Source organism: Salvia hispanica, chromosome 3 (genome assembly GCF_023119035.1).
Source record: "Salvia hispanica cultivar TCC Black 2014 chromosome 3, UniMelb_Shisp_WGS_1.0, whole genome shotgun sequence".
NCBI lineage: Eukaryota > Viridiplantae > Streptophyta > Magnoliopsida > Lamiales > Lamiaceae > Salvia > Salvia hispanica.
In genome coordinates this window covers 41150437-41174624 of record NC_062967.1, presented here as the reverse complement: position 1 = coordinate 41174624, position 24188 = coordinate 41150437, and the positions used below count along the sequence as shown (strand labels likewise).

The window sequence follows — 24188 nt, the reverse complement described above, 5'->3', positions numbered from 1 at the left end:
GACAGTTTGGAAAATGATGCTAAAGACATGTTAACAAATTACAAATGCACAGTTGAATGAAAAGGACATGGTTGTAACTAAGGTTGAAACAAACACTTTGATACATGCGATTATGATTGACAGTCTGAATGAAAAGGGACATGGATGTAACAAAAACATGTTAACAAATTACAAATGCAAAGTTGAATGAAAAGGACATGGTCGAAACATACGCTTAGATACATGAGATTATGATATGCGTCATCACACTTCCAAGAGCAAGAAAATTACTTGTGAAAGTCGGAATCCGGCGCTATAAAATTCTTCTCTCTTACCCCTTCTTGGTCATGGCTGCAAGTCTTGTGTACATCTTGGCCATAGACTGGAATCCTCTTACGTCACCGGACCGTAGAAGGTTGCCTATGCAATGACGGCCAACCAGAACACATCACTCAAACTACTCCAAAACAAATCACAAGAGAAGCTGGACTTCCCCAATCACATGTTCGGAAAATTAGATTGCTGCATGTTCTTCACAGCCCGGAATATGAATTCAAATAATTTTGAAGGCCATTTCAAACTTATCTCAATGTTTCTTGAAAGCTGTAAAACTACTCAGAAAGTACCACAAGACCACACGGGTAGTTTATGAAGGAATCTGAGGGGAAATACCTGAATCACAGTTCAGCGGGCTATCAGCCTCTGGATGAGCCATCAGAGCGATTATAGCTCGACAAACTGATTGCAGGGTCCATGCTGGGCTCCAAGCATTCTTCAAGATATCAAGGCAAATCTCACCTGTCTGCAGGAAAACAAAATCATAGCTTCAAAATTAATTCCATATGACATCTGTTATCCAAATAAAAACATCAAGAGAAAATGTCAACAGGTTATGCCTAACTTTATATGGCAAATTGGCAAGTTATCCACAATGATAGCAGAAGTGTAAGAGACATGGTCAAGTTCAATGATTTTTTGCTATGATATTTCCCCTAGTAGTATGCCACGACTATAAGCATGTGCAGATGCTTACAAAATTCAACTCATTACATTCATTTGTCACCCAAAGCATTACAATCTCATCATGCGTGGTGTTTCTAATGCAGAATTCTTCAGTTCCACAAGCAACTTTGCTGACAGAATTCAAGCAAATTTCATCGTCTACCTTGTACAGTGAGACTAGAAAGCTATCGCTTTGTCTGAAGATAATATACCTTAAAAAGTTTAGGAAAGACAGAAATACCTTGAAATGCACATTTGGATGGAATATTTTGGTTAAGAACCGAACTTGAGGTGGCTGCAAAGGATACTGCTCAGGTACAGAGAAAGCAAGCTGGAAAACTCCACCCTCATAAGGAGTTTCCGATGGCCCCTACGTAACACAGAATTAATATTTATCAAATGCTCTACTTGGAAAACGTCTCATGGCACACAATGAAGCACAAGAAACAATAAAATGTACCTTTATGAGTGCAGTCCATTTAAATATGTTTGAATCATCACAAACGAGTTGGATATCAGGATCTGCCGTTTTCTCTCGCTGCACTTCTTTGTATTCCTTAAAGAGCCTTGCCCTTGATGCCTATTTTAAGAGCATTGACTCAATTCTAAAAGTTCTCAACAGAGACTTAGCATTGGATATTTTGATAGTGTAGGCCTTTCCGTAAATAAACGGCATAAAATCCAAGTCTCGCTGTCAAAGAATACGCTTCAAGAATCCATTACTCCAGTTCAGTAAACCCCCTTATTGAAACATCAATCCCAATAGTGACCTAAATTAACTCACTGTCCTACTGCCTCCCAATTTATAATTCTTTAACCTATAGATATCAATTATCAAGCAAGACCCATTATTTTCGTATTAAGTTTGCAGATGAACTCGCATCAGGAAGTTATTTCAGCTGGATATCCAGTTAAAATGTCAACATAGTTTAGTAATCATACAAAGGTAGAGCTACAGAACTAAATAAAAAACAATGTTCATCAAAATGAAGTGGAAGCCTGATAGAAATTTGAAATTTCAACATTCTAGGGTTACAGCTTGGCATCACACGGAATCGAGCTTAACATACGAAACAACGAATTTGTATATATTTGTGAAATGGAAACTATTCCCAATCATACGAAAAGATAGGTTAAGATTGAGAAACGCTCATGAGAACAATGAAAGCGGTTGACAACACTAACCTGCATTTTCAACAATGGCTTTTGCTATCAAATTCACACCAATTCAAGGTAAGGTCTGCATCAATTGAAGCAAAATCATCAACAATTAACAATATTATGCTACCGATCACAAAGCCGAAAGGCCGAGAATCAGTTGAAAAGATACACAGAAGCAATTTTCTCTCGCGAAAAAAAAAAACAATAATCGAACAGGAAACGAAAAATCCTGAATCAAACTCAACACAATCGCAAATTCACATGGAAAAAAAATAAAAATACATACCGTAGTGAATTGATGAGGTTCAGCTGAATTGAGATGGAAACTTGAGAATGAAAAACGTCATAGGGAGGAAAGGAAAAGGAGCTCTACGTGGAGTAGCTGTAATCATCTGTATTACGGTGCACCATAATACCAGGAACCGGTAATCCTCTGTGGGACGGCGCATTCACGCTTTAAAAATATCTATATTAAGGATTGCATGCTTTACCATGATCATATATTTATGCAATTTATTAACCATATTGTTCTTTGTTAGTTTAGAGTTTTTGGTGTTATTTCTCATTGATTAGAGACATTCCCTTCTTTTAGTACCTCATCCATCCCAAAGAAAATGGACTCTTATTTTATACTCCTCCTACAATATTATTTTATGTTAGTAATTGGTAATAAACAAAATGGAGATATTTGCTTCTATTTCAAAAAATTGATCTTGATTCTTGACTAAGACAAACCAAAGTGGATCAAGCAAAAAAAAAAAAGAAAAATGTTTCTTTCTTTTATACGAGTGCTCGTTTCTACAATGAAATGTGCCTGATTCTAATGACAAGAAATCCATAACAAAAACATTCAGGAATAGGTGATAAATTGCAGGCAACACGGCGCAAGGAGGTGAAGAATATATATGCAGCAGGCCACGCGAGTTGGCAAACAAACTAGCAAAAGTCAAGGCAAAGAAACCCATCTATCTCTTCACATGCTCTCAGCTCTACCTGATGTTGTCTTCCCGGGCTTGAATTTTGAGATGTCAACAAGGTCTCCAAACAGCTTGTCCTCCGGCCTAGACTGCCTTCCAGATGGAAGATTGCTCGACACTGGATTCCTCAGCCCGCTGTCGTCCCTCACTGACAGCGCGGATATGGTTTGCTGAGCAAAGTAAGCATTTTGCATTTGATTTTGGCCTTGTGGGTAGCCATAGCCGTAGCCATACCCAGCTGGCATTTGGTTGTTGTACATCTGCTGAGGATTATACATGTATCCCATCTGGGCAGGTTGCATTTGCTGAGGATACATAACCACGGGTTGGGGTTGCCGCGGGTTCTGCATCGGATAAGGATGCATTGCTGTGAACTGGCTGCTGTTATACACACCAAGTGCCGCCTGATCATGAGCCACAGGTGGCTGACCTGTGAGATAAGCTCCGCTAGGCGATGGTTGGGTATGATTTACTATTCCTTGAGTTGCTTGCATTTGTTGAGGCTGGTTTACTGCAGGTAGACTGCTGTCAAGTTCTGCTTCCCATGGCGGAGGGGGGAGAGAGTTACTTGCTTGAGCGCCTACACACCAAAAGATAAAATATAGGTACGATTCAGGTTCAGCTTACAACCTTTTTTTTGGTAGGGGGTGTATAGTTTACATAAAATCCAGAAAACATGATACCATAAACTGGTGGTGGTTGCTGCTGTTGGGTCATTTGACCGTAAACTGGTGATGGTGGCTGCTGCTGTTGAGTCATTTGACCATAAACTGGTGAGGGTGGCTGCTGCTGTTGGGTCATTTGACCGTAAACTGGTGAGGGTGGTTGCTGCTGTTGGGTTATTTGACCATTCCAAGTGCCATTAGGATATGCAGAAGGCTGCGGAGTATGGAAATCCTGTGGCTGCTGAAACTGAGAAGAAGAAGGATAGCCGTGCCCAACAGGAGTCGACGGCTGGTTGTTATTACTATCTGAAAACATGTCGATGAGAGCAAGAGCATTGTGCTGAGAAGCAACGGGGCTAGTTGGTTGGGGCTGTCCCACAGGAACAAGTGCCAGTGTGTTGAGGTCATCTCCACTCAATAGATCTATCTTTGGATCAGTCTTTATTGGAGTTGACAACTGGCCGTTAGTCGCAGGAGGAGGGATAGACAACTGTGTCCCTAAGCTAGTACTTGATGTAGAGCTGCAAAAAAAGCAATTTCATCAATTGGTATTTAATTCATAATCACCTTGAGGTATCATAGTTTCAATTTTCAAATGCAAAACCTCTTTACAAGAGCTCAGAAATTCAAGTTTAAGTGACACAAAATTATTTGTCTCGATGAAGACCAAAACCAAAAAAAAATAAAAATACAAACAGCCATATGGAACAAAGATGCTAAAGGGCGGAATTGAAATTTACCCTCGGTCAGATTGTTTGGTATCACCGGTGTCGATAAGAGGAGCACCAACAGGTACCAAGGCTTTAGTTGGTTCAGGATTTATCTTCTCAGACTGAACAGGGGCAACACCAGAGGCAAGTGCTTCGTGCTTTGCCAGTACACGTTGCAAGTCATCATTCAGTGCCAACCCTTGGCACAATAGTGATTCATCCCTAAATCAGAAAAAAATAAAAGAGAGCCCAATAGTCAGCATGACACTTTCCTTAGTCAAAACCAACCAAAATAACATTGTGGCACAAGCACAGTTACAGTGGAGAACAAACTTTGGTGGTAGACGTAATAGTTGAATACTACAGATATGCTAGAGAGGTAGAGCATTTCTATCCATCGCCAAGAATCCATATAACTAACAGATATCACATCAATACCGGGTGCAACAGAAGCTACTTGATATCCACAACGCAATACAGAAGGCACTCAATCAAAAAATCCTCTTGTTCTAACTAGCATAAAAACATGCAGCAACTATGGACAAAAACTTTGACTAATTTTCAAGTTTTCCCCTAACTGGAAGAATTCGGTTAAATGAATCAAACAAATACTGTAACAAATATAAGACATTTCACCCCAACCGGCATTGTGAGTAGGAAGTTGCTACGCCCCAAATAAAACGCCAGCTTCGATATTGCAATTAAAGTGAGAACAAACTTTTTTCTCAGACATCTGATTAGAAAAATAAAAAACTAAAAGCACCAGATGGAAGTATCATCATCCTTCAACATTTATTACAGGATATTCACCAAATAGATGCTATCTTACAACATATGTATCACAAGACTATATTGTTACATTAAAGAAATGTGTAAGAGAAAAATTAAACCAGAATAGGTGATAAAGACTGATAATAAACAACAGCTTACGAAGTTGAGTTCACAAGGTGTACTACTCTTTGCTTGTATGTGCGGCATTGTTCGACCAGATCAACAATGACCTCCTGCTTAATTCCCTGCCAACAGGAACTCTAGTTTAATATCTTAAATATAAAGTGAATTAAGAAACATTAAATAATTGATTATAGCATAAACATAGTATGAGTGAGTTATGTTTCCATTAACAACTAAAGTACAAGCGAATCTTGGAAAACAGAATAGGCTCATCCTCATCCTCATCCTGCAAACTACTCATATTTTTACATTCTTTAAGATATCAATCCCCATAGAACTACTTTATTTCCAATTATCATATGAAAAGCGTTTCATCCATAGTGTGATGATACCTCTTTGTTTCCAGGATCTAAAGCACTCAGCATTTCTGATAGGACATCCATGATACCATGTGCATTTTGAAGTTCCGTCAAGCTGGCATAAAACCAGTGGTACAGAAATAATCAGATAAATAGAATCCCAAATACAAAACTTCAGAGTATAAAGTAGCCACTATTTTAGTGCAATTCCTGATAGCATAATCACCAAATGCAGCCAAGGAGATCAACTAGGTTTAAATGGCATTTATAAAAGAGCATTTGAAACCTTCATATGTAATAATGAGCTTTCACCCATAGACTCAATAAGAACTCCAATTATGTGTAACAATAATAAGGTAGAAAAATGAAGAAATGTTTTTCTCTTTACATCCAACATTTCAACTTTTCAAAATGATATTTATCTCCGTGAATCCATTTGACATAGGCTTCACTTAAGTAGCTGTAAGTGAATTGTCAAGCCAGTCAGAAGGAAGATAAGCTGCAGAAGATAATGTAAAGAAGGCATGACAGCATCGTATTAGATGAAAGATAATGTGTTGCAGATTTCCAATTAAAAGAAAAATACCGGCACATGCCATAAATCTATGAAAATGAAGAACATTAACCATTTAAATATTTCATTTCGAGAATAATTCACCTCAATGTTGGGAACTCAGCTTCTGCAGAAGACTCAGCTCCATCAGCACTAGGTTCTAGGTTCCGAATATTTGGTGGATAAGATGACAATGGTTGCGTTTGCGGTGGTGTGAAAACAGGAGCTGAGCTCTCAGATCTCTGAGGGAAAACTGCCCCAAGACGCTGAAAGAAAAGACACAGATAGTATAAGCATAAAGAAAGAAAGTGGTGCATGCATCAGAAATTAAGTACTAAGATATATCCTAGCGTAAGTACCAATAAATCCTGGTATGCCACATAATACTGAGGATATCTTCCCCTTGGTCCACCAAAAGCTTCTTGCCAAGTATCTATTAGAATCAATATCTTCTCTTTGACATGGAAGTCTGGCTGCAGTGATAAATTTTGCATCACTAAAGGCACGGACGTAATCAAGACAATGACAGATAGTGGGGGACATCTATGAACTTGATACCTTCTTTTTCACTATTTTCACCATCTCATGAGGCAAATCTTTCTCAGCAACATGCATATGGACCATATCACCGCAGTTCTTCACAACGGTCTCCAATAGCTAGAAAATGCAATGAAAACATTTGCAATTGACTGAGCTGTTTAGAAAACTTCTTCCATTACAAGGATATGTGTCTCTACAAGAAAGGGATAACAAAAGCATTTCAAGATAGTTCATACCGAGATCTATGCATTCTTACCTTCCCTCTGAGCAATAACAATTAATCAATACCTTTCACATACTATCCCATCTTAGCAAGTATGCATAATGCATTCCATCTAAGTGGATGCTATACAATACAAGGATCCTCATCCGATAAATTGCAGGATATTATAATCATAAGTAAATTTTTCAAGGTTCTGGAAAAAAGTTTAATACTTAATAAAAACTTATTACAATATGGAACATGCTTATTGTTTAAGTGTACAGTCTATCATTTTAGCCTCTTTTGTTACTTTTTTGTAATTATGTCTTTCCTGTTAACCTTCTTCAGTTGTTAAATAGCATTAAATTCCACAAGTAGAAGATCACTGGTCTCAACAAACATAGTTTTCAATAGTTCCAATCTCTCCCAGAGTGCAGATAGGTTTTAATTTCTTGTTTTCACTCTATTTGGATCGCACTAACAATGTCTGCCATTCTAAATTCTAATACTTACAAGGAAACTTCTAGTTTCTCGTTTTTCAAAATAATCCACCTCAGACATCCTTATCCACGACCAAGAGACAGGGCTTTCTTCTACAACATCAGAAAACTAAGTTTGTCTCAACTTATATAATTTGTACTCTTCTGGATTATTAGTCCCTTAACAAAAAATCATAGTATAAGCTTAAATCAGGTGTTACAGTTTAACAAAGGACATATTTTACTCTTTGGTATGTTATACCTCACTTTATCCATCCAAATCCACAGGACACAAACAACTTATTCTGTGTCTTCTTTCCATTTGTCAACCTATTCAATTACAAGAGCTTGATAATACCCAAGCCCTCTCCAATGATCTGAAAGAAGAGAGTAACTGCACCCAGTTTGCAAAATTGTTCATGCTCTACACTAATGAAGTGTAAATGTGTCTGAAATGGATTGCAAGTCTGCAACAACAATCTCTTCAAGAAACCAGAAGCATAATTTTGAGAAGCTAGGAATTGGCAACTTGTGTCATATGCACGAAAAAGCTTGTTTCAGCATATTCAATTCAGAGTATCCTTCATCACCCAGAAGAGTGCATCGCCAGTAATTGTAGATAATGACTGAAGAAAATGAAATATTTTCCCTGATGGAATCCTACCTAGATTGTCTATTCATATTCATTGATAATAGCAGATTCTGCATACCCAATCCAATTGAGCATTAAGAACCACAGCTGATAACCAACTAGGATTAATTCATTTGATTATTATGAAATATGAACAGACAAGCGCATGTGCATATGATATCACACAAGAGAATTTAAGCTCTTACTGTTAAGGCTAGCAGCTGAACTTTCGGATTCCTGCTACCAAGGCGCTTTTTTATACCTCGAACAACATCTTTTGCTTGTCTGATAAAAATTAAATTGAGCGTAAGTTCACAAAGCACCACCATCTTCAACAAGGATACAAAGTTTCCTGACTACTTGAGCTCCAGCTATTCCTATAATAATTATCAAGTTTCCTAAACTAAAAACTAAAGAAAAAATAGGAGTAATTATGAAGTCAAGGCTCACAGCAAACATGCTCTATTTTTTCTATTTTTTTTTTCAATATAGATGAGCTAGAAGAAGAAGAAGAAGAAAATTACGCAGGATCGTGATTGCAAATATCACAGATCTCAATATTCATAGCCCAATCCGGCCCGATCAGCATATCGCTGGTGGCTCTTTCCACCATAACATTCACCATCTTCTCTCTCAATCCACAAACCCTAATTCCACAGCGATTGAATTGAAGTCTACGCGTCAACGCCGGCGAGAATCTATCCACCGAATTCCCCCGAGAATCGAAAAAAACTTGAAGATAAATAACAAATCCGTGAGCGACAAAAATGTTATCTCGGGGGATCCGATCTCTAGCTTCAATCAGTTCTTGTAATTTTGGACTGCAGAATCTAGTTGGAAAAAAATTTGAAAAAAAATTCAATTTTAGAGGGTGAAGTATAGGATGGGGTAATCCAATAGGATTGGGACGCGTGGAGATGTTCTCGTTTTAATGATGATGATTGACGCCGCCGACTATGAGCATCGGACGGCGGTGGGGCGTTTGAAAAAATAGTGGGTTTGGTCATTGGTGGGCCACGTCGATTTTTATATGGGGTTACGTGTTTTCAATTATTGTTGCTCAATGCTTTGCCACTCTATAGTCATAATTGAATTCATTGGTTGACTTAAATTATGGATATTATAAATTCAAATTATACTCGATGGCAATATCTTCCCCTCCCCATTACAAAGGTATCCACGATTCCGGAACCGACGTTTACGGTTTGGAATCGTCAGCTTCAAGTTTTGGAAATTGCCGAACTGCAAGGGTATTTCGCGGTTACGGTTCGGGTTCCAAACCGCCAGTTTCCGATGAATTTTTGCGGTTCTGACTTGGTTTTATGGTTTTCCGGCGGTTTTTCGCGGTTCCGATTTGGAACCGGCGTCCCGGCACCGTTTTGGTTTGGAAAATTTTGAACCTGAACCGAACCATGATTCTAAAATCGATGGTTTCGGTTCGGGTAAATTCTCACGGTTCTGGTTTGGAACTGTAACCGTCAGTTACGATTTCGCGGTTAACCGCGAAACCGTAAACCTTGGCCACCTCTACTACCCAATTCAAGCCCATTGAGTCGTAAGAGGATAAATCGCAATAAATCTCAGTCTATTTCATAAGAAAGTGGTCGTATTTTCAATGCGTACAGGAAGTCATCATAATCGATGAAATTCTCACATTATTATTACCGAAATTTGAACCTAGGACTTTGAACTCAATTAATTCCTTGAAAACTAATTGAGCTACTCGTGCGGGCATTGTAATCCAACATAATTTCATACTGTAGTGAATCGGTGATTAGGACTTAATGATATTCTAAAAAATCTTTCGATCTATTGCAGGAGTTATGAGTTGAATCTAGACTTTTAGCTCGGTCAAAGTTTGAAATCGATTGACGGTTATTCATTTCATTGTAAGAATTCTCTTTTATGTATTTTCAATGTTGTCATTTTAAACCTTACTTCAACGCTCGAAATTTATTAAGAGTAACTATACTTTTTATCGTACGAATTCTCCTTTATATATTGTCAATTGTTATTAGATGTGCTAGGTTATGATTTGAACCGTGCTCTAGGGCCCTAGGCCTCTTTTATAATAGTACTACGTATGTTTTGATTGCTAATAGTAAAAATATCATAAAACTAACAAGTTCAAATGTCAAATAATAACATGAAGTTTTTTTTATCAAAAATAAGTAACAAAAAGATTTAAATAATAAATTCAAAGCAAAATATTTAGTAATTATCTCTACTACTCTCATATTCATCTTGAAGATTATACAATTCAAGTCATTATATTCATTGTTGATACTATTAATATTGTTGATACTATTAAAATTTTAAGATCTCAATCATACTGTCAATTGGAGCTAACTCAATTCATCAAATTTATTGTTGACATTACTAGAAATTTTAGTGCTTGACTAATGCTGTCAGCTAGAAATTAATATAATTCAAATCATTAAATTCATTATGGATACTATAAGAATTTTTAGAGCTCGAATCATACCGTCAATCAAAGATTGGAGCACAACTCAAATCATTAAACTAATTGTTGATATTACGAGCTCGGATCACACTGTAAACTAGAGATTAATACAACTCAAATTATTAAACTCATTGTTGATATTACGAGCTCGGATCAGACTGTAAACTAGAGATTAATACAACTCAAATCATTAAACTCATTGTTGATATTACGAGCTCGGATCAGACTGTAAACTAGAGATTAATACAACTCAAATCATTAAACTCATTGTTGATATTACGAGCACGGATCAGACTGTAAACTAGAGATTAATACAACTCAAATCATTAAACTCATTGTTGATATTACGAGCTCGGATCAGACCGTAAACTAGAAATTAATACAGCTCAAATCATTAAGATCATTGCTGAAACTACTAGAATTTTTAGAGTTCGGATCAGAGTGTCATTGGGACATCAATAATCTATTAGTCTCATAAAAATATGTACAATTAAAATGATACGGGAATTAGTGCACAATTGGTAAAATAAGAGAGAATGAGAGAATGGTTGTTAAAGAGTGTAACTGAATAATTAGACCCACATTATTATTAGTATTTAATGAGTTGTAATAGTGGATCATAGTAGTATAAGTTGTGAATAAATTGATGTCTTTCGGTAATGTGTTGAGGATAACATTCTATAAATGGAATGTCCATATTTTTATGAAATTAATAAAAATAGAAAGTGCACATATTTTTTGGGGATTGGGGGAGGAAGTACAATTGAAATCTTTAAACTCATTGTTGATACTAGTAGTAGTACAACTTTAAACTAATTGTTGATACTAGTATTAGTACAATTTTTAGAGTTTGTATCAGACTATTAGAGCATCCACAATGAATGCCCTAGTGGGCGCTCTAGTGGTTGTTGCCACATCAGCATTTCTTAGTCCGCCCCTTCTTTTTGCAATGGTTTCGCCCTAGTATCCGCCCTATCAATTATTCATTTTTCATTTTAATTTTAATTTTGTTTTTTTATGTTTACACATTATAAATAGAAAAATTAGATATTAAATTAAAGAGCTAGCAAAACATACATTACTTAATTAAAAAAAAATTTACAACGGAAATACTTAAAAAAGGTACAATTTCAACGACACCCACGTGCCCAAACTTCTTCAACCATGCCGTTCATGAGTTGAAGATGGGCTTGCCGACTGCACATGTTCTCCCCTACTTGTAATCTCTCATTGACTCCATAGGTAAACCCCGAATGAACGGCGGGGTTGTATGACCTACGCTCGATTCAGCTTCATCGTCGGACCAATCGCCAGCTCTTGTACCTTCATCGTGAATAATCATGTTGTGCAAGATGATGCACGCGTACATGACATTGGCGATATAAAGCTGTGGTTTTACAGCGGAAATCTATTTAGTTTGATTGAAAGATTTACATCTAAACATGCTTTTATCTGATTGTAAACTAGAAACATGTTAATAAGCATATAATCACAGATCATACTGAACATATATGCAATTAAATAGAACGATTTACCGTATGAATTCAAGTAATTGAATTCGAACTCCTTCTTCAATCGATCTCTACCACGGATCTTCTGATCTGTTCCCTTTAACTTGGAATTGACCTTTGTGTGGGCAAAGCTTGTCAAATTCAAAAGCCGGAGAAGAATTGAAGACAGAAAGGAGAACCCTAAAAATATCGATATTTCTCTCTCTACAGATTGCAGAGATCGAATTTTTATCGGTAGAATAATAATCTGTCTTCTCTTCTTCTCCCTTTTATATTAAGTTAATTATTTTGGGCCAGACCAGGGATCTGTGGAGGATTGGATTGTGCCATAGTTTAGGCTTTTACTAATTAAATTAAAACTAATTTAATTCAAGCCCAAACTTAAATATTATTATCATCCACTATAGATATAATATTGACTACCCCGTCCAAATCGAAATTACAAGTATTCCGGGACTTCCTCTTTAATTAAATCATTTCCCGTGTTAAAGATATAAATATCCATTAATTAATATCAAGTCTGCTATCTGACTTTTATTAAATAATTTCTTTTTCCAAGAGTGGTCTAGTTCAGAAACATTATTTATTATTCATGGAATAAATTTCAACTTGCCAGTTTTCTGAATAATAAAACCTTTTTTAAACACCTCTTGAGGATATTATCAGACTGGCCTCTCTCAGCACACGATTCATTGCAATAACAATACTAGCACCACTTAGACATTAATGATCACTACCCAATCTATCAAGATTCTTGGGCAACGAAAGACCCTCACCATTTGATAAGTAAAAGTAGTTTTCAATTAATATCGTATGCTCAATGTTATGTCAACAATGATTAAGAAATGACAATCACTGATACCTTGTCTTTCAGTAAATAGCCAAGAAAGACTTATCTCACTGTTTGATCCTTTTAGTGCTATACCACACTGACGTTGTTCATTTCCTTAGGCAAGGAAACTTTCGGATTGACGTCGCAACCTTTCGCGATAGGTGGTCAAAGCCTATCTAGGTTGTGAAACAGTTTTCCTTCTGCAAGAACCGACAAGTTACCTACTGTGAACGCCGCTCACAACTCGTCTACTATGTATTTAAATGGAAAGCATATTTCAATATCTCATAAATACATAAGTAACTCATAAGCAAAACACATTGTAACAAAATATTCTTTCTCATTAAATGGTAAAAATGGATATAAGAGTTATTACATATACAAGCATACGAAAGATGCTTTCAGTATACTAACTCTAACAAAGCCTGTATCAGGAACGAGCCGAGCCTTTCACTATTGCCCAACGCGCTTGAAGCACACCAAATCCTCGCTCCACGTCCTTCTGTGCAGACTCTTGCCGCTCTGCAAAAAAGGCTCTCCTCGGCAGTAGCAGAGCCAGGAATTTTGCAGTGGGGGGTCCAAGAAGAAGAAAAATTTTAGTGCTCACTGTTAATAAATGCAGGTATATCTCGATGATATTGTCATTGAAATTAGTCGTACGAAGACCCTTTTATGTTTTGCCTTTTCTCATCATTTAGAATTAGAAGATCTTAAAAATAAAGGAATATTTTAGATATTTAGTTCACAAGATATAAATGCATATCGAGAAAATTTAATCTAGTCGAGAATAATTGATATAAGAACTTTGTGATGACCTTGAAAGAATTTTACCTACTAATAAAATTAAGTTTTTTATAAGTACAAGCAATTGTTTAAATGCACATATTAATTTTTTTGATAAAACTATTAATTATATTACGATACTAATAAAAAAAAAGTAGTTTAAAAATGTATATTACAATATTTACAAGTTATTGAACAAATGATATCCTTTCAAACTATACCCTTTAAAAGTCATGAATTAAACACATCTCTAAAAAATGAATCGAACTTAGCACCTCGACCACAACTAAGAACTGTAGCCGGTATCACCGGCCAACTGCGCTACCGAGTCATATTATTATTGCCTCTGAATATATATATATATATTATACTAAAAACTTCAATGGCTGGGGGGCCCTTGGGCCCCCCAAGCCCCAACGTAGCTTTGCCCCTGCTCCTCGGATCCGTTGGGCAGGAGATCGTCTTCAAGAAGACTGGCCATCTCGGATACATGTCATCGGCTAAGTAGTACCCCATATGATGCTGCCGTCCATTGGTAGTGAACTCGATAAGCAGACCGTTGCCATTGCATTGCTCGGTGAAGAGACTCGACGTGTTCAACACGTTGATATCGTTGTTTGACCCCGCCATGCCAAAGTGAGCATGCCAGATCCAAATACGGTGGTCAAGGATGGCTTCAAGGATCATCGTTGGGTGGGTACCCCTATACCCATTGGTAAATTGGCCTTTCCATGCTGCCGGACAATTCTTCCACTCTCAGTGCATACAATCAATGCTCCCTAACATTCCAGGAAAGCCGTGCACCCAATTGTGCATCCTCATCAGGAACTGACAATCTTCGACATTCGGCTTGCACAAATATGTGGTGTCGAAGGCGTCAACCACGCTCTCACAAAATTTTGCCAGACACTCCCGGCCAGTTGTATCCCCAACGTGAAGATGTTCGTCGAACATGTCCGTCGTGGTGCCGTAGGCCAACTGACGAAGCGCAACCATGCACTTCGTAAGCGGAGGCATCTTGCCACTATTGGAAGTACTAGTCGCGCGCCTCCATCACGTGAACAATGCGGAGAAACAGTTCTTGCCGCATCCTAAACCGTCGGCGAAAAACCGTCGGTCCCCACCGTGGCTCATCGGCGTAGTAATCTTCGAACAGATGTTGATGAGCTACTCCATGCTCTTGGTGGATGGATTTCCGGCGACGGATGGGTCTCGTGACATGCTCTTCGGCTTGTTCTTGCTCCTGTATTGCACGAATACCTCCGAGAATCTAGTTCCCGAAAGCAAATATTGCGCGTTCCATAGCTGATAGTCCAATTATATCTTCTCCGGGAAACATTTTGGAAAAGTGAGTGAAAGAGAGATGTTTGATTGGAGAGATGTTGTGTGAGGGTTGAGAGTTGTGTGAAAAATGATTGAAAATAAGGTATATTTATAGATAGAAATTAAAAAAATATATATTAAAACGCGTCACTCTTCCTCGGGCGTGATCGGGCGTCGCATTGCAATGGGCGCCCGATGCATCGCCTTACGCGTCGGGCGTTCAAGTGGGACGACCGATATTTCGGTCGTTCACTCAGGCGCTTGCAATGGATGTCTGATCTTATCCGAGCCCGATCTCGCGCGATCGAGCACCCGATCATGCAACCATTGTGGATGTCCTTAACCGTAGCCACAGTTAAATTAATCGACCTGGTCCCATTTTATACACACTGAAATAATGGAGTCGTCTCGCCGTTCCTATCTCTCACATACAAAATTAGCTATTAAGAAATCTCCCCATTTTCCGTTTAAACTTCCCCACTTCACCCACCAATCCACCAACCCTAGATCTGCGACCAAAAGAAAAAGGATAAAAAAAGAAAAAGAAAAACACACACAATTACAAAAAGACTTCGAAACATGTGAGATACACCGTCACCGTCACCGTCACCGTCACCGCCTCAATCGCAAATGGCGATCATCGGCGATGCTCTGCGCCAGGCCTTCATGCCCAAGCACGAGTACGAGAGCCTCCGCGAAGAGGACAAGGCATGGCACAAGATGCAGAAGCCTCTCATCCTGCTCGCTCTCTCCCTAATTTCCCTCGCCATTTCTCTATCCACTGCCATCAGTTTCAGAATAGTCTTTCCAGCTGACAACCTGCGCCGCCCCTTCTGCCGCGACCTCCGGATTCAGCCGCTGCCCGTCAATTTCACGGCCGGCGACGGAGATAGGGAATCGGATCTATTCCCTAACGCATTTGTTCTCACGGATCAGGAGACGGTTGATTACTACTGGATGGTGGTGTTTCTTCCGTCCGCGATGCTATTTGCGGTTTCGGCGGTTTACTTGATTGCTGGTGAGCAATTGTGGTTTTGAGCTCTTCTTAGATTGTACTCCTTTGATCCTCTGTTTTACTGAAATGTGTAGGAATTTAACTTATCTATAGCTGCCCACATTTGAAATTTTTGACTGATTACTGTAGCTAGTTATTGATCTGCGACTCATGAGTATATATGGCTTCCTAATGTGCAACTGACTCCCAAAGCAACGAGGATTTGAAATCCAAAATTTCACATTAGCTCTTTAGATATGGTTGAGATAGGGTAATTTAAACTCACAACATCATAATTAGCCATTCCTACCTAAACGAATATGCTAACCTACATTGCGTTGCTTCAGTGTCACGTCCCCTGGTTGTGATATGGCTGTTACATATCTACAATCAAATTCTTAGCTAATTCAGATGGGCCAGTATTGAAATGCTATACACAGAATCACAGATGTGCTTACAAGTATATGGTAAATGCACTCTGATAAGCAAGTATAGTCCATACATGAACATGAGTCTCTTTTCTGTTTTGAAAGAACTCCTCATTTGTGCTCATGATAGGGGAAATATGGTTAACATGTACTAAGGGGTTTTAATGTGTTATTTATCTCCAGTAAGATTCTTGGTAGGGAGGTTTTGAGAAGGAGAGTAGATGAGGAATGGTTATAATTGCTTGTTATAGACTATAGAGTAGTATTGTACTAATTTTTATCCCTCACTTTTGGATAATGAGCCATATCTTTCATTCCCCTGACAACCATGGTTCCTTTGATATTGACCACATCCCATATTCCCATAAGAAAACCTTTCTTGAAGATCAGTCATTACATCCAACAATGCCATGTACATCACATTTTTAATTCAAAATTCAAATCAACTTTAATAATTGTTGCGTGTCATACAGGAATCATTGTTGCCTATACTGCCCCTACACGAAATGGATGCTTGAAGGTTGTTGAGAACAATTACTGTGCCTCTAGAAGAGGTACGCTATTTTATTTTATCTTTTTGTTTTACCATGTTTTTCTGGGACTTCTAGGATTCTGGACAAGGATGTCAAAGCTAATATACCAGTTTAAGCATGTGTTTCAGGCTTTCAGCACATCAATTTACTGACATAATTGTGTGCGTGGTACTTCTTTATTAAGTAATAGCTGATGGATGGATTTGTATCTGGTCTGAAATGATGAGATGGACATCCTTTTTGTTAAAATCAGAGTGCTGGTCCGAAAGCAGAAATAATTAACGGAAGTTTCTCTGCCTGTATATATCCTATGAAATCATACTTGGCCTGCGCTAAAGTTCTTGTTGTACAATGCTGCTGCTGTAGGAATTCTAATTGTTTGTGCTGTTATGGGGTTGTTGGGACCCAGGGTCTTAAGATTGAACAGACGTTTGATGCATTGCAATTGCATATAGAAAGAAATAAAAGCATGCTAATGCTTTATTTGCTATAACAAAAACAATTTGAGGGATTGTCACAGCTACCAAGTTATCAAGGAAGATCATAATCTAATTTCTAGTTGTCTAGGTGTCCTTCATTATGCTATTTGTTTTTTTTACCGTAGGATGACCTCTTGTAGTTTTTGTATTACTCTTTGTTTAGAATAGTATAAAGTGAATATTTGCTTATTTTATCCTGTTTTGGAATTTGGACTATAAGTGGCCTTTCTTTAATGTGTTCCAGGCTCGATTAGTTAATTATGGCTGAAATTTTGTGGCTGGAACTAAATTGAAGAGATTAGGTTCTTGTGGGTGCATGGCTCTTTGGTATAGCAAAGCTTGCCATGATAAGTGCACTGCAAGTTTTCTTTCTTGTGCTTGACATCTTATTAAGTTCCTCTTTGTTATCATTTATAGGCGGTGTTCGATGTCTATCCATACTGAATCTGGTGTTTTCCATCATATTTGGTCTTCTCGCACTATTCCTTGGCTCCACTCTGCTAACACTTGGTAGCAGCTGCTCCTTGCCTTTGTTCTGGTGCTACGAAATTGCATCATGGGGTTTTGTCATTTTACACGGAGGAGCTGCCTTCTTTCTGAGACGAAAGGCAGCAGTGATACTTGATGATAGTGACTCAGGTGGTAGAAACACCGGGCTGGAGATGCTTGAAGCAAGCCCAATAGAAGTCACACCAGAAGTAGAGAGACGTGTCACTGAGGGTTTCAAGTCGTGGATGGGTCCATCTATCCTATCCTCAGATGATGAGGATGAACCTGATGATTATCTAGAAGTGCCAAACATAGCACGTTCATTCTCCGCTCGTCAAAGAGTGTGATTCTGTCTCCCATGTGGCATAGAGCTCTCTATCTATCCCCATGACCTCTGAGATGTGCACTGAGCAACGGCTTTAGGAAGATACTTTTACAGGCATATGGCGTAATGCACATATCGAAACCTTGTATAGCGCAGTAGAACAAAGATGTACAAAATTCTACTGAGAATCTTCCATTGCGGAATGGCAACTGGTAAATTCCTCCAACCGTGAAGAATTTTTTGTAGTTTGTTTAGAACTTGTGCCAAATATTGTTGCAAGTTTACAGTATTTTCACGGCCATGAAGTAGTATTTTGATATATATAGTCGCACACTGATCTTGAATTTCTTCTATTTTCTCTCAGCATGGTCTTTGTAATTTTACTTGTATTTTAGTGCTTTTGAATTTGGATTCTAAAAAACTCCCTCAAAATAAGCCAAAATTGGTCATGAACATATGGTCATTTTACGTTTTTGGTTATAAACATCATCTTTTGGATTTTTTGGTCCCGCACATATGGAAATTTGATCATTTTGGTCCTCCGTCAACATTTCCGTTAAAAACTAACGGTCAACGGGTTTAATCCTGATTTTGACCAAATTAAACTTTTAATTTTAATATTTTTTACTCCCTAATTATTTTTATAATCAAACCTCGACAATAAACTGGCCAAACTGACTCTGTGTCTCGGAAAAGCCTTCAAAATCATCGACGTCTTCATCATCAGCGTAGTTTTCGTCGTCTTTGCGGCCGTGAATTTGGGGAAACACAATTTTATTGGCAGTATCGTCGTGGTCAATGACATTTTTGTGGTCGTCCTCTTCCAGCTGGACCTCCTGCTGCAGACGGGCTTCCTTGAGAATTTTAGCGCTGACAGCCGAGGGGACGAGCTTGTCCTCCAGCTGGTGGTGCTTCGGCGACTTGCTCCGCTTCTTGCCGGTGGAGAATGCGTCGGGGCTACGGATTCCTGATTCGCGAGCGTTCCCGTTTCTTCGACATTGTTGTTGATTCATGAAACTCCACCGCAACAATGTAGCAAGCAACTATGCAAGATAATCTCCACCGCCGTCGTCACCCCCTCCCCAATCCCAATTTCCTCTCCATTCCCCGCCCCAAACACCTCCAATTTCCCCCTCCTCCTTAAACCAAAACCATCTCCCTCCCTCCCCCAATCAAGTCCCCTGCCAATCCCATTCCTCCGCCAACGCCACACGCCTCCCAAATCCAAGAAATCATCCTCTACCTCGACTCCTTCCACCCTCCCCTCCTCTCCACCCCCGTCACCCAAATCCAATCCACCATCGCCTTCCTCCTCTCCCTCGGCCTCACCATCCCCGACCTCCGCCGCATCTTCCCCATGTGCTCCGACCTCCTTATCCTCCCAATCTCCCCTTCAATTTCAAATACCCCCTTCGCTCAGTTTCACAAAATTGAAAAAATTGATGATGGGTTTAGTATATTTATAAAAATAATTAGGGAATTAATTAAGGAGTAAAAAAATAATTAACAGTTTAATTTGATCAAAATTTGGACTAAACTTGTTGACTGCTAGTTTTTAACGGAAATGTTGACGGAAGACCAAAATGATCAAATTTCCATATGTGCAGCAGTGCAGGACCAAAAAATTCAAAAGATAATATTTATGACCAAAAACGTAAAATGATTATATGTTCAGGATCAATTTTGGCCTTTACTCAAATAAATTATGGAGATTGACTTGTGCTCAATTTGGTGATTTTGTATCACAGCTAATCACAATCACAAAACAAACTATAAAATGCCAGCAGTAACATTTTTTACAACACACAAGCATTATAAATAGGGAGTTTTCTTTACTCAAAATTAAGGGTAGGTTTCACAAAACAGAAAAAGAAAACAAAAACAAATTGCTTGTAACCTAAAGTGCAATTTTACTGAGCATTTACATTATGATCCTTATATAATGCATCATCAAGTTAATCACTCCAGGTAAAAATGAAAATAAGTAACATAACCGTTACATATAACATTTAATAAATTCCATAAAACTCAGTAGCCCCATAATTCAGGAACAAGCAGTAAATAGCCAGACTAAAAAAGATAGAAAACAAAATTGGTGAGGGGGGCAGTGATGCTATACTTTCTGAGCTTTGTTAGCGCGATGATCGTCGTCTCTACCGCGGGAATGCTTCCAACCGGCATGCCTACCACCACCTCGTTGTTGTGCCTGCCTCCCCTATAAAAGAAGAGGAGCAATCAATTAGGGGCAGAATTTATCAGCTGAGTTTTCCTTTGGTAAATTGCAACAGGAGCAGCAATATCTTAAAACTATAGCAGTGGTAAACAAAAAGTGAGGTTGATATCATACCTTCCATGGCCATTTTTGAAGTCGCGGTGTTTCACCTGACCACTACGCAGTGCGTTCCAATATTCCTTCTCCGCAACAAGAGCACAATATTGGAAACAAATGTTGAAGCAGAAACGCATAAAAAGAATAAGATTCACTTCCGGTAGGATGTAAATAATAAAGCAATTTGTAAATCAAAGAAGAATAATTCAAACCAAGGAAGAGAATGTTACATACCAGTCAAAGGGTCGAGATTGGTAATGAAATTTTTCACGACTAAACCTGTAACACCCCGAATTTCCGAACCCTAATTTTAGAGCCCTTTTAATTATTAGTGATGACGTGGAGTCGTGAATGCATTTATTGCATGTGATGCTATGGCCGAGTTGAGTCTAGGGTTTGCGTTGAAAGTTTGAAAAGTCAAACTTATTGATTTTATGATGTGGCATGTGATTTATTGAATTATGAGATTTATGTGATTAATTAATTTATAAGGTGAATTATTTGTTTAAGGGTGAGTGAGAATATTAGAGGAAATTCACATAAATACTTGTCACCTAAATTTTTTGGTTTTGTAATTTTCGACCCCCTTGAAATTTTGAAGAAAAAATTCTATTTTTTTTCCGGATTTAATTTAATTCTTGGGATATTTATCCAAATTAAATCCAAGACCTAATTATTCCTTATCTCTAGAGAAAATCGAAAAAAAACCCCCTTTTATTTAATAGTGATTTTCGAAAATCACCATGTTGGGAAGGAAATAATATTTTGCTTATTTTATTGATTCCTTATTTGATTTCCTTCCATACCTAGAATTTAATTATTCTACCAAATCTTTCCATATCTCAAGAGACCTTGTCATATCCTATTTTAGTTAATACTAAAAAACTCATTCCTTATTTAATAGGCTAATACACGCCTAGTTCCATTCTCCAAATTGGAGGATTTTTATTTGTTTATTTAATTTGCCCCGTGATATTTTATTCTACTCCGGAAAAATACCAAAAACAAAATCTTGGCTATTTGGAAGGCCTAATTTTCGAAAATCATGGATCCTTGCCTTATTCTATTTTTGTTAATTATTCTTCCCTACTCCATAATATTATTTTATTGATTTAATTTGGGGAGAATGAGATCTTACCAAATATTCTATTATAATTACCTAAAGATCTTGTTGAGCACTATAAATAAGAGAAACATCAACCCTAGCCCCCATAATTTTCGGCCCCCACCCTCCCATATACTCTCTCAAATTTTCTTCTTCTACTCTCCAATATTTTGCTATCTTTTGGAGAAGAATTGAAGTTTAATCCAAGAACTTTGAAGAATCAAGGCTAATACTTGTTTTCTACCGATCGTTTTCCTCAAAAAGGTATTATTGTTTAAGAGTTATGCTTGTTCTTCTTCCACTTCTTCTTTTTCTTCTTCTAACCGATTAATCGGTACTCTTGAACCCTCATGCATATTAATTAAGCGAGAGTGGGATAAAAAGGACATAGAAAATACGTATGCATGTGGTGTGTGTTATGCGTGTGTGTTATGTGTGTGTGTGTGTCGAATATGTGTGTGCAGGGGCGGAGCTAGGGTGGGGCCAGGGGGGCCCCTGGGCCCCTCACCCTTTCCAACTTTACCTATATATTATATATGTACAAAACAATTAACAAAGTTTATAGTGGTGCAATTGGTAAGGATGATGCACATGTAGCTGAGTGAACTCAGGTTCGAATCCTGATCTTGCAAAATTTGTCATTTTTTTTATCACTGTCTATAAATATGATGTTAAATTTTCTCTTGAGACTTGAATATGTTTATGTTCTATTAGATATTCTAATGCTAATAGTTTTGTTTATTTTCTCTAGTAATTTATAATCTTATAGCTAGTAATCTTGTATAAATAATTTTATTTTGTAACTATTAAGAATAATTTTCATAATTTTAGAACATATGTAAATACTATGTCATAGCATAATAATATTATTTAAAATCAATTTTAATAATATGCTATTTATTTTTAATTATATCGATGTTGACGTTGTCAATGTATCTTTATTTTTATTACCATCCTCTAGTTATCGATCTCATTATCCGTCTCTCGCATACATCTCTCTATTACTTATGTTCGAGTTAATTTCATATTGTAAATACTGAAACAACTTGACATCGAAACAAATTAATAAAATTTAACAGTAATTTGGGCCCCCCATGATTAAAATCCTGGCTCCGCCACTGTGTGTGTGTGTTGTGTGTTGGTGAAATACTCATGCGCGATATATATTAATGCTAGATCTAGATTTATTATGCGAACGAATTATATATATATATATATAGAGAACATGTTTATGTTTGACCATATTAAGTTAAGTCATTAGGAAAAAGGAAAAAAAAACGTCGAGGCATGCATGAATTAGACTTTGAGTTGTGATTTTGATTTGTATGTGCCTATGTGCTTTTTTTTAAAAGGTGAAACCTCGGTTGCAAAGTCAGATAAAGGAAAAGAGAAACTTACTTGAAATCTAAGCAGTCGAGGTGGGCTTTATTCTTAAACTCTTTTACTTCTTGCAAAATATTGATTGGTGTTATAAGGGTGGTTTAACTGTTATGCCATACCAATGTTTGTTTTTAATGTGATATGCTTATACGAATTCGGGTCTGAGTATGGGCCGCAAGCCCTACCAGGCTGTGTACACGAGGGGATCGTGAGCCGTCCTTGCTAGTCGGCCGGTCTCGTGGGCGAAAAGTGTGGCCACACTTTCGTCGCACCATGGATATGATTGAGATTGTGGAATTTGATGAGAAAATGGGAGATATTTGATTGGCCAATCTATGAAAATATTTTGTGATACTCGATGATATTTTTGTTTTGATAAAATGTAAAACTCGAGTACACTTGGTAAGGGTGGCATAACTTATAAAATGTTTTGGCAACGAGTTCACTGAGTATTTCAAAATACTCGGCCCTGCATGTGTTTTCCTTATGTGCAGGTTGAACGATGACGAGCGGTGGCGGGTGTTGAGCATGATAATTAATTAAGATGGATATTTGAAACATCAAGCGTAGTTGTGTCTTCATACATAGCTATTCTTTCTCTTGGTCGTTTTCCGTTGAGTTTTGATACACTTATGTTTATTTCGAATATGTTGCACTCTCCTTTCGAGTTAGGGGCTTTAGACTATCTTGTGGTTTTTATCTTGGAAAACTATGTCATACTCTTGACATTGTTGAACGTCATTTATTACACCTTCCTTTTCTTATTCGAGTTTCGAGGTTCAGTTATTGCTTTAAACACTCTAATAGTTCTTTCTAATCTTTTGGTCAACACTCTTTAATTGAAACCCTAGCCTTCGTTCATTTCTTTGAGTCCGTTTTGGTAGCAGTCGCCGCATTTATTATACCCTAGGAGGGCGGGCTGTTACAAAACCCCCCTCCTCGGCAAGCACAGTGGCAGCCCGAGCTTTCTGAGCAGATTCAGCATTTTCAAACCTCATGTATCCAGAGTTTTCACCAATCTGGAAATCAATGAACTGCACAGACGACCATGAGATATTAAA

General features: G+C 37.8%; 4 protein-coding genes across 6 annotated transcripts; 1 reads left to right on the top strand and 3 right to left on the bottom strand.

Annotated features, from left to right (window-relative positions):
- Window positions 1-52: 52 nt before the first annotated feature.
- Window positions 53-2582, bottom strand: LOC125215072 (protein PEROXIN-4). Its single transcript, XM_048116379.1, has 6 exons — window positions 2429-2582; window positions 2167-2221; window positions 1442-1561; window positions 1223-1351; window positions 652-781; window positions 53-399 (listed from the first exon to the last, which is right to left on the bottom strand). The coding sequence occupies exons 2-6, from the start codon at window positions 2170-2172 to the stop codon at window positions 311-313; spliced, it is 474 nt and encodes a 157-aa protein (XP_047972336.1). The 5' UTR covers window positions 2173-2221; window positions 2429-2582; the 3' UTR covers window positions 53-310.
- Window positions 2583-2895: 313 nt separating this feature from the next.
- On the bottom strand, window positions 2896-9008 carry LOC125215069 (TOM1-like protein 9). 3 transcript variants are annotated; one of them, XM_048116376.1, is made up of 10 exons: window positions 8677-9008; window positions 8359-8437; window positions 6859-6957; window positions 6660-6773; window positions 6406-6566; window positions 5781-5862; window positions 5425-5510; window positions 4525-4716; window positions 3884-4305; window positions 2896-3699 (listed from the first exon to the last, which is right to left on the bottom strand). In XM_048116376.1, the coding sequence occupies exons 1-10, from the start codon at window positions 8775-8777 to the stop codon at window positions 3116-3118; spliced, it is 1920 nt and encodes a 639-aa protein (XP_047972333.1). In that variant the 5' UTR covers window positions 8778-9008; the 3' UTR covers window positions 2896-3115. The 3 variants fall into 3 exon arrangements, with proteins under 3 accessions (XP_047972333.1, XP_047972332.1, XP_047972334.1); XM_048116375.1 differs by having other exon boundaries at window positions 3803-4305; window positions 8677-9007; XM_048116377.1 differs by having other exon boundaries at window positions 3803-4305; window positions 6859-7033; window positions 8677-8725.
- A 2821-nt stretch (window positions 9009-11829) lies between these two features.
- LOC125210193 lies at window positions 11830-14759 on the bottom strand. Its single transcript, XM_048109763.1, has 3 exons — window positions 14576-14759; window positions 14121-14476; window positions 11830-12024 (listed from the first exon to the last, which is right to left on the bottom strand). The coding sequence occupies exons 1-3, from the start codon at window positions 14757-14759 to the stop codon at window positions 11830-11832; spliced, it is 735 nt and encodes a 244-aa protein (XP_047965720.1).
- A 735-nt stretch (window positions 14760-15494) lies between these two features.
- On the top strand, window positions 15495-18634 carry LOC125210726. The gene is made up of 3 exons (XM_048110308.1): window positions 15495-16083; window positions 16961-17041; window positions 17917-18634. The coding sequence occupies exons 1-3, from the start codon at window positions 15696-15698 to the stop codon at window positions 18333-18335; spliced, it is 888 nt and encodes a 295-aa protein (XP_047966265.1). The 5' UTR covers window positions 15495-15695; the 3' UTR covers window positions 18336-18634.
- Window positions 18635-24188: the final 5554 nt, after the last annotated feature.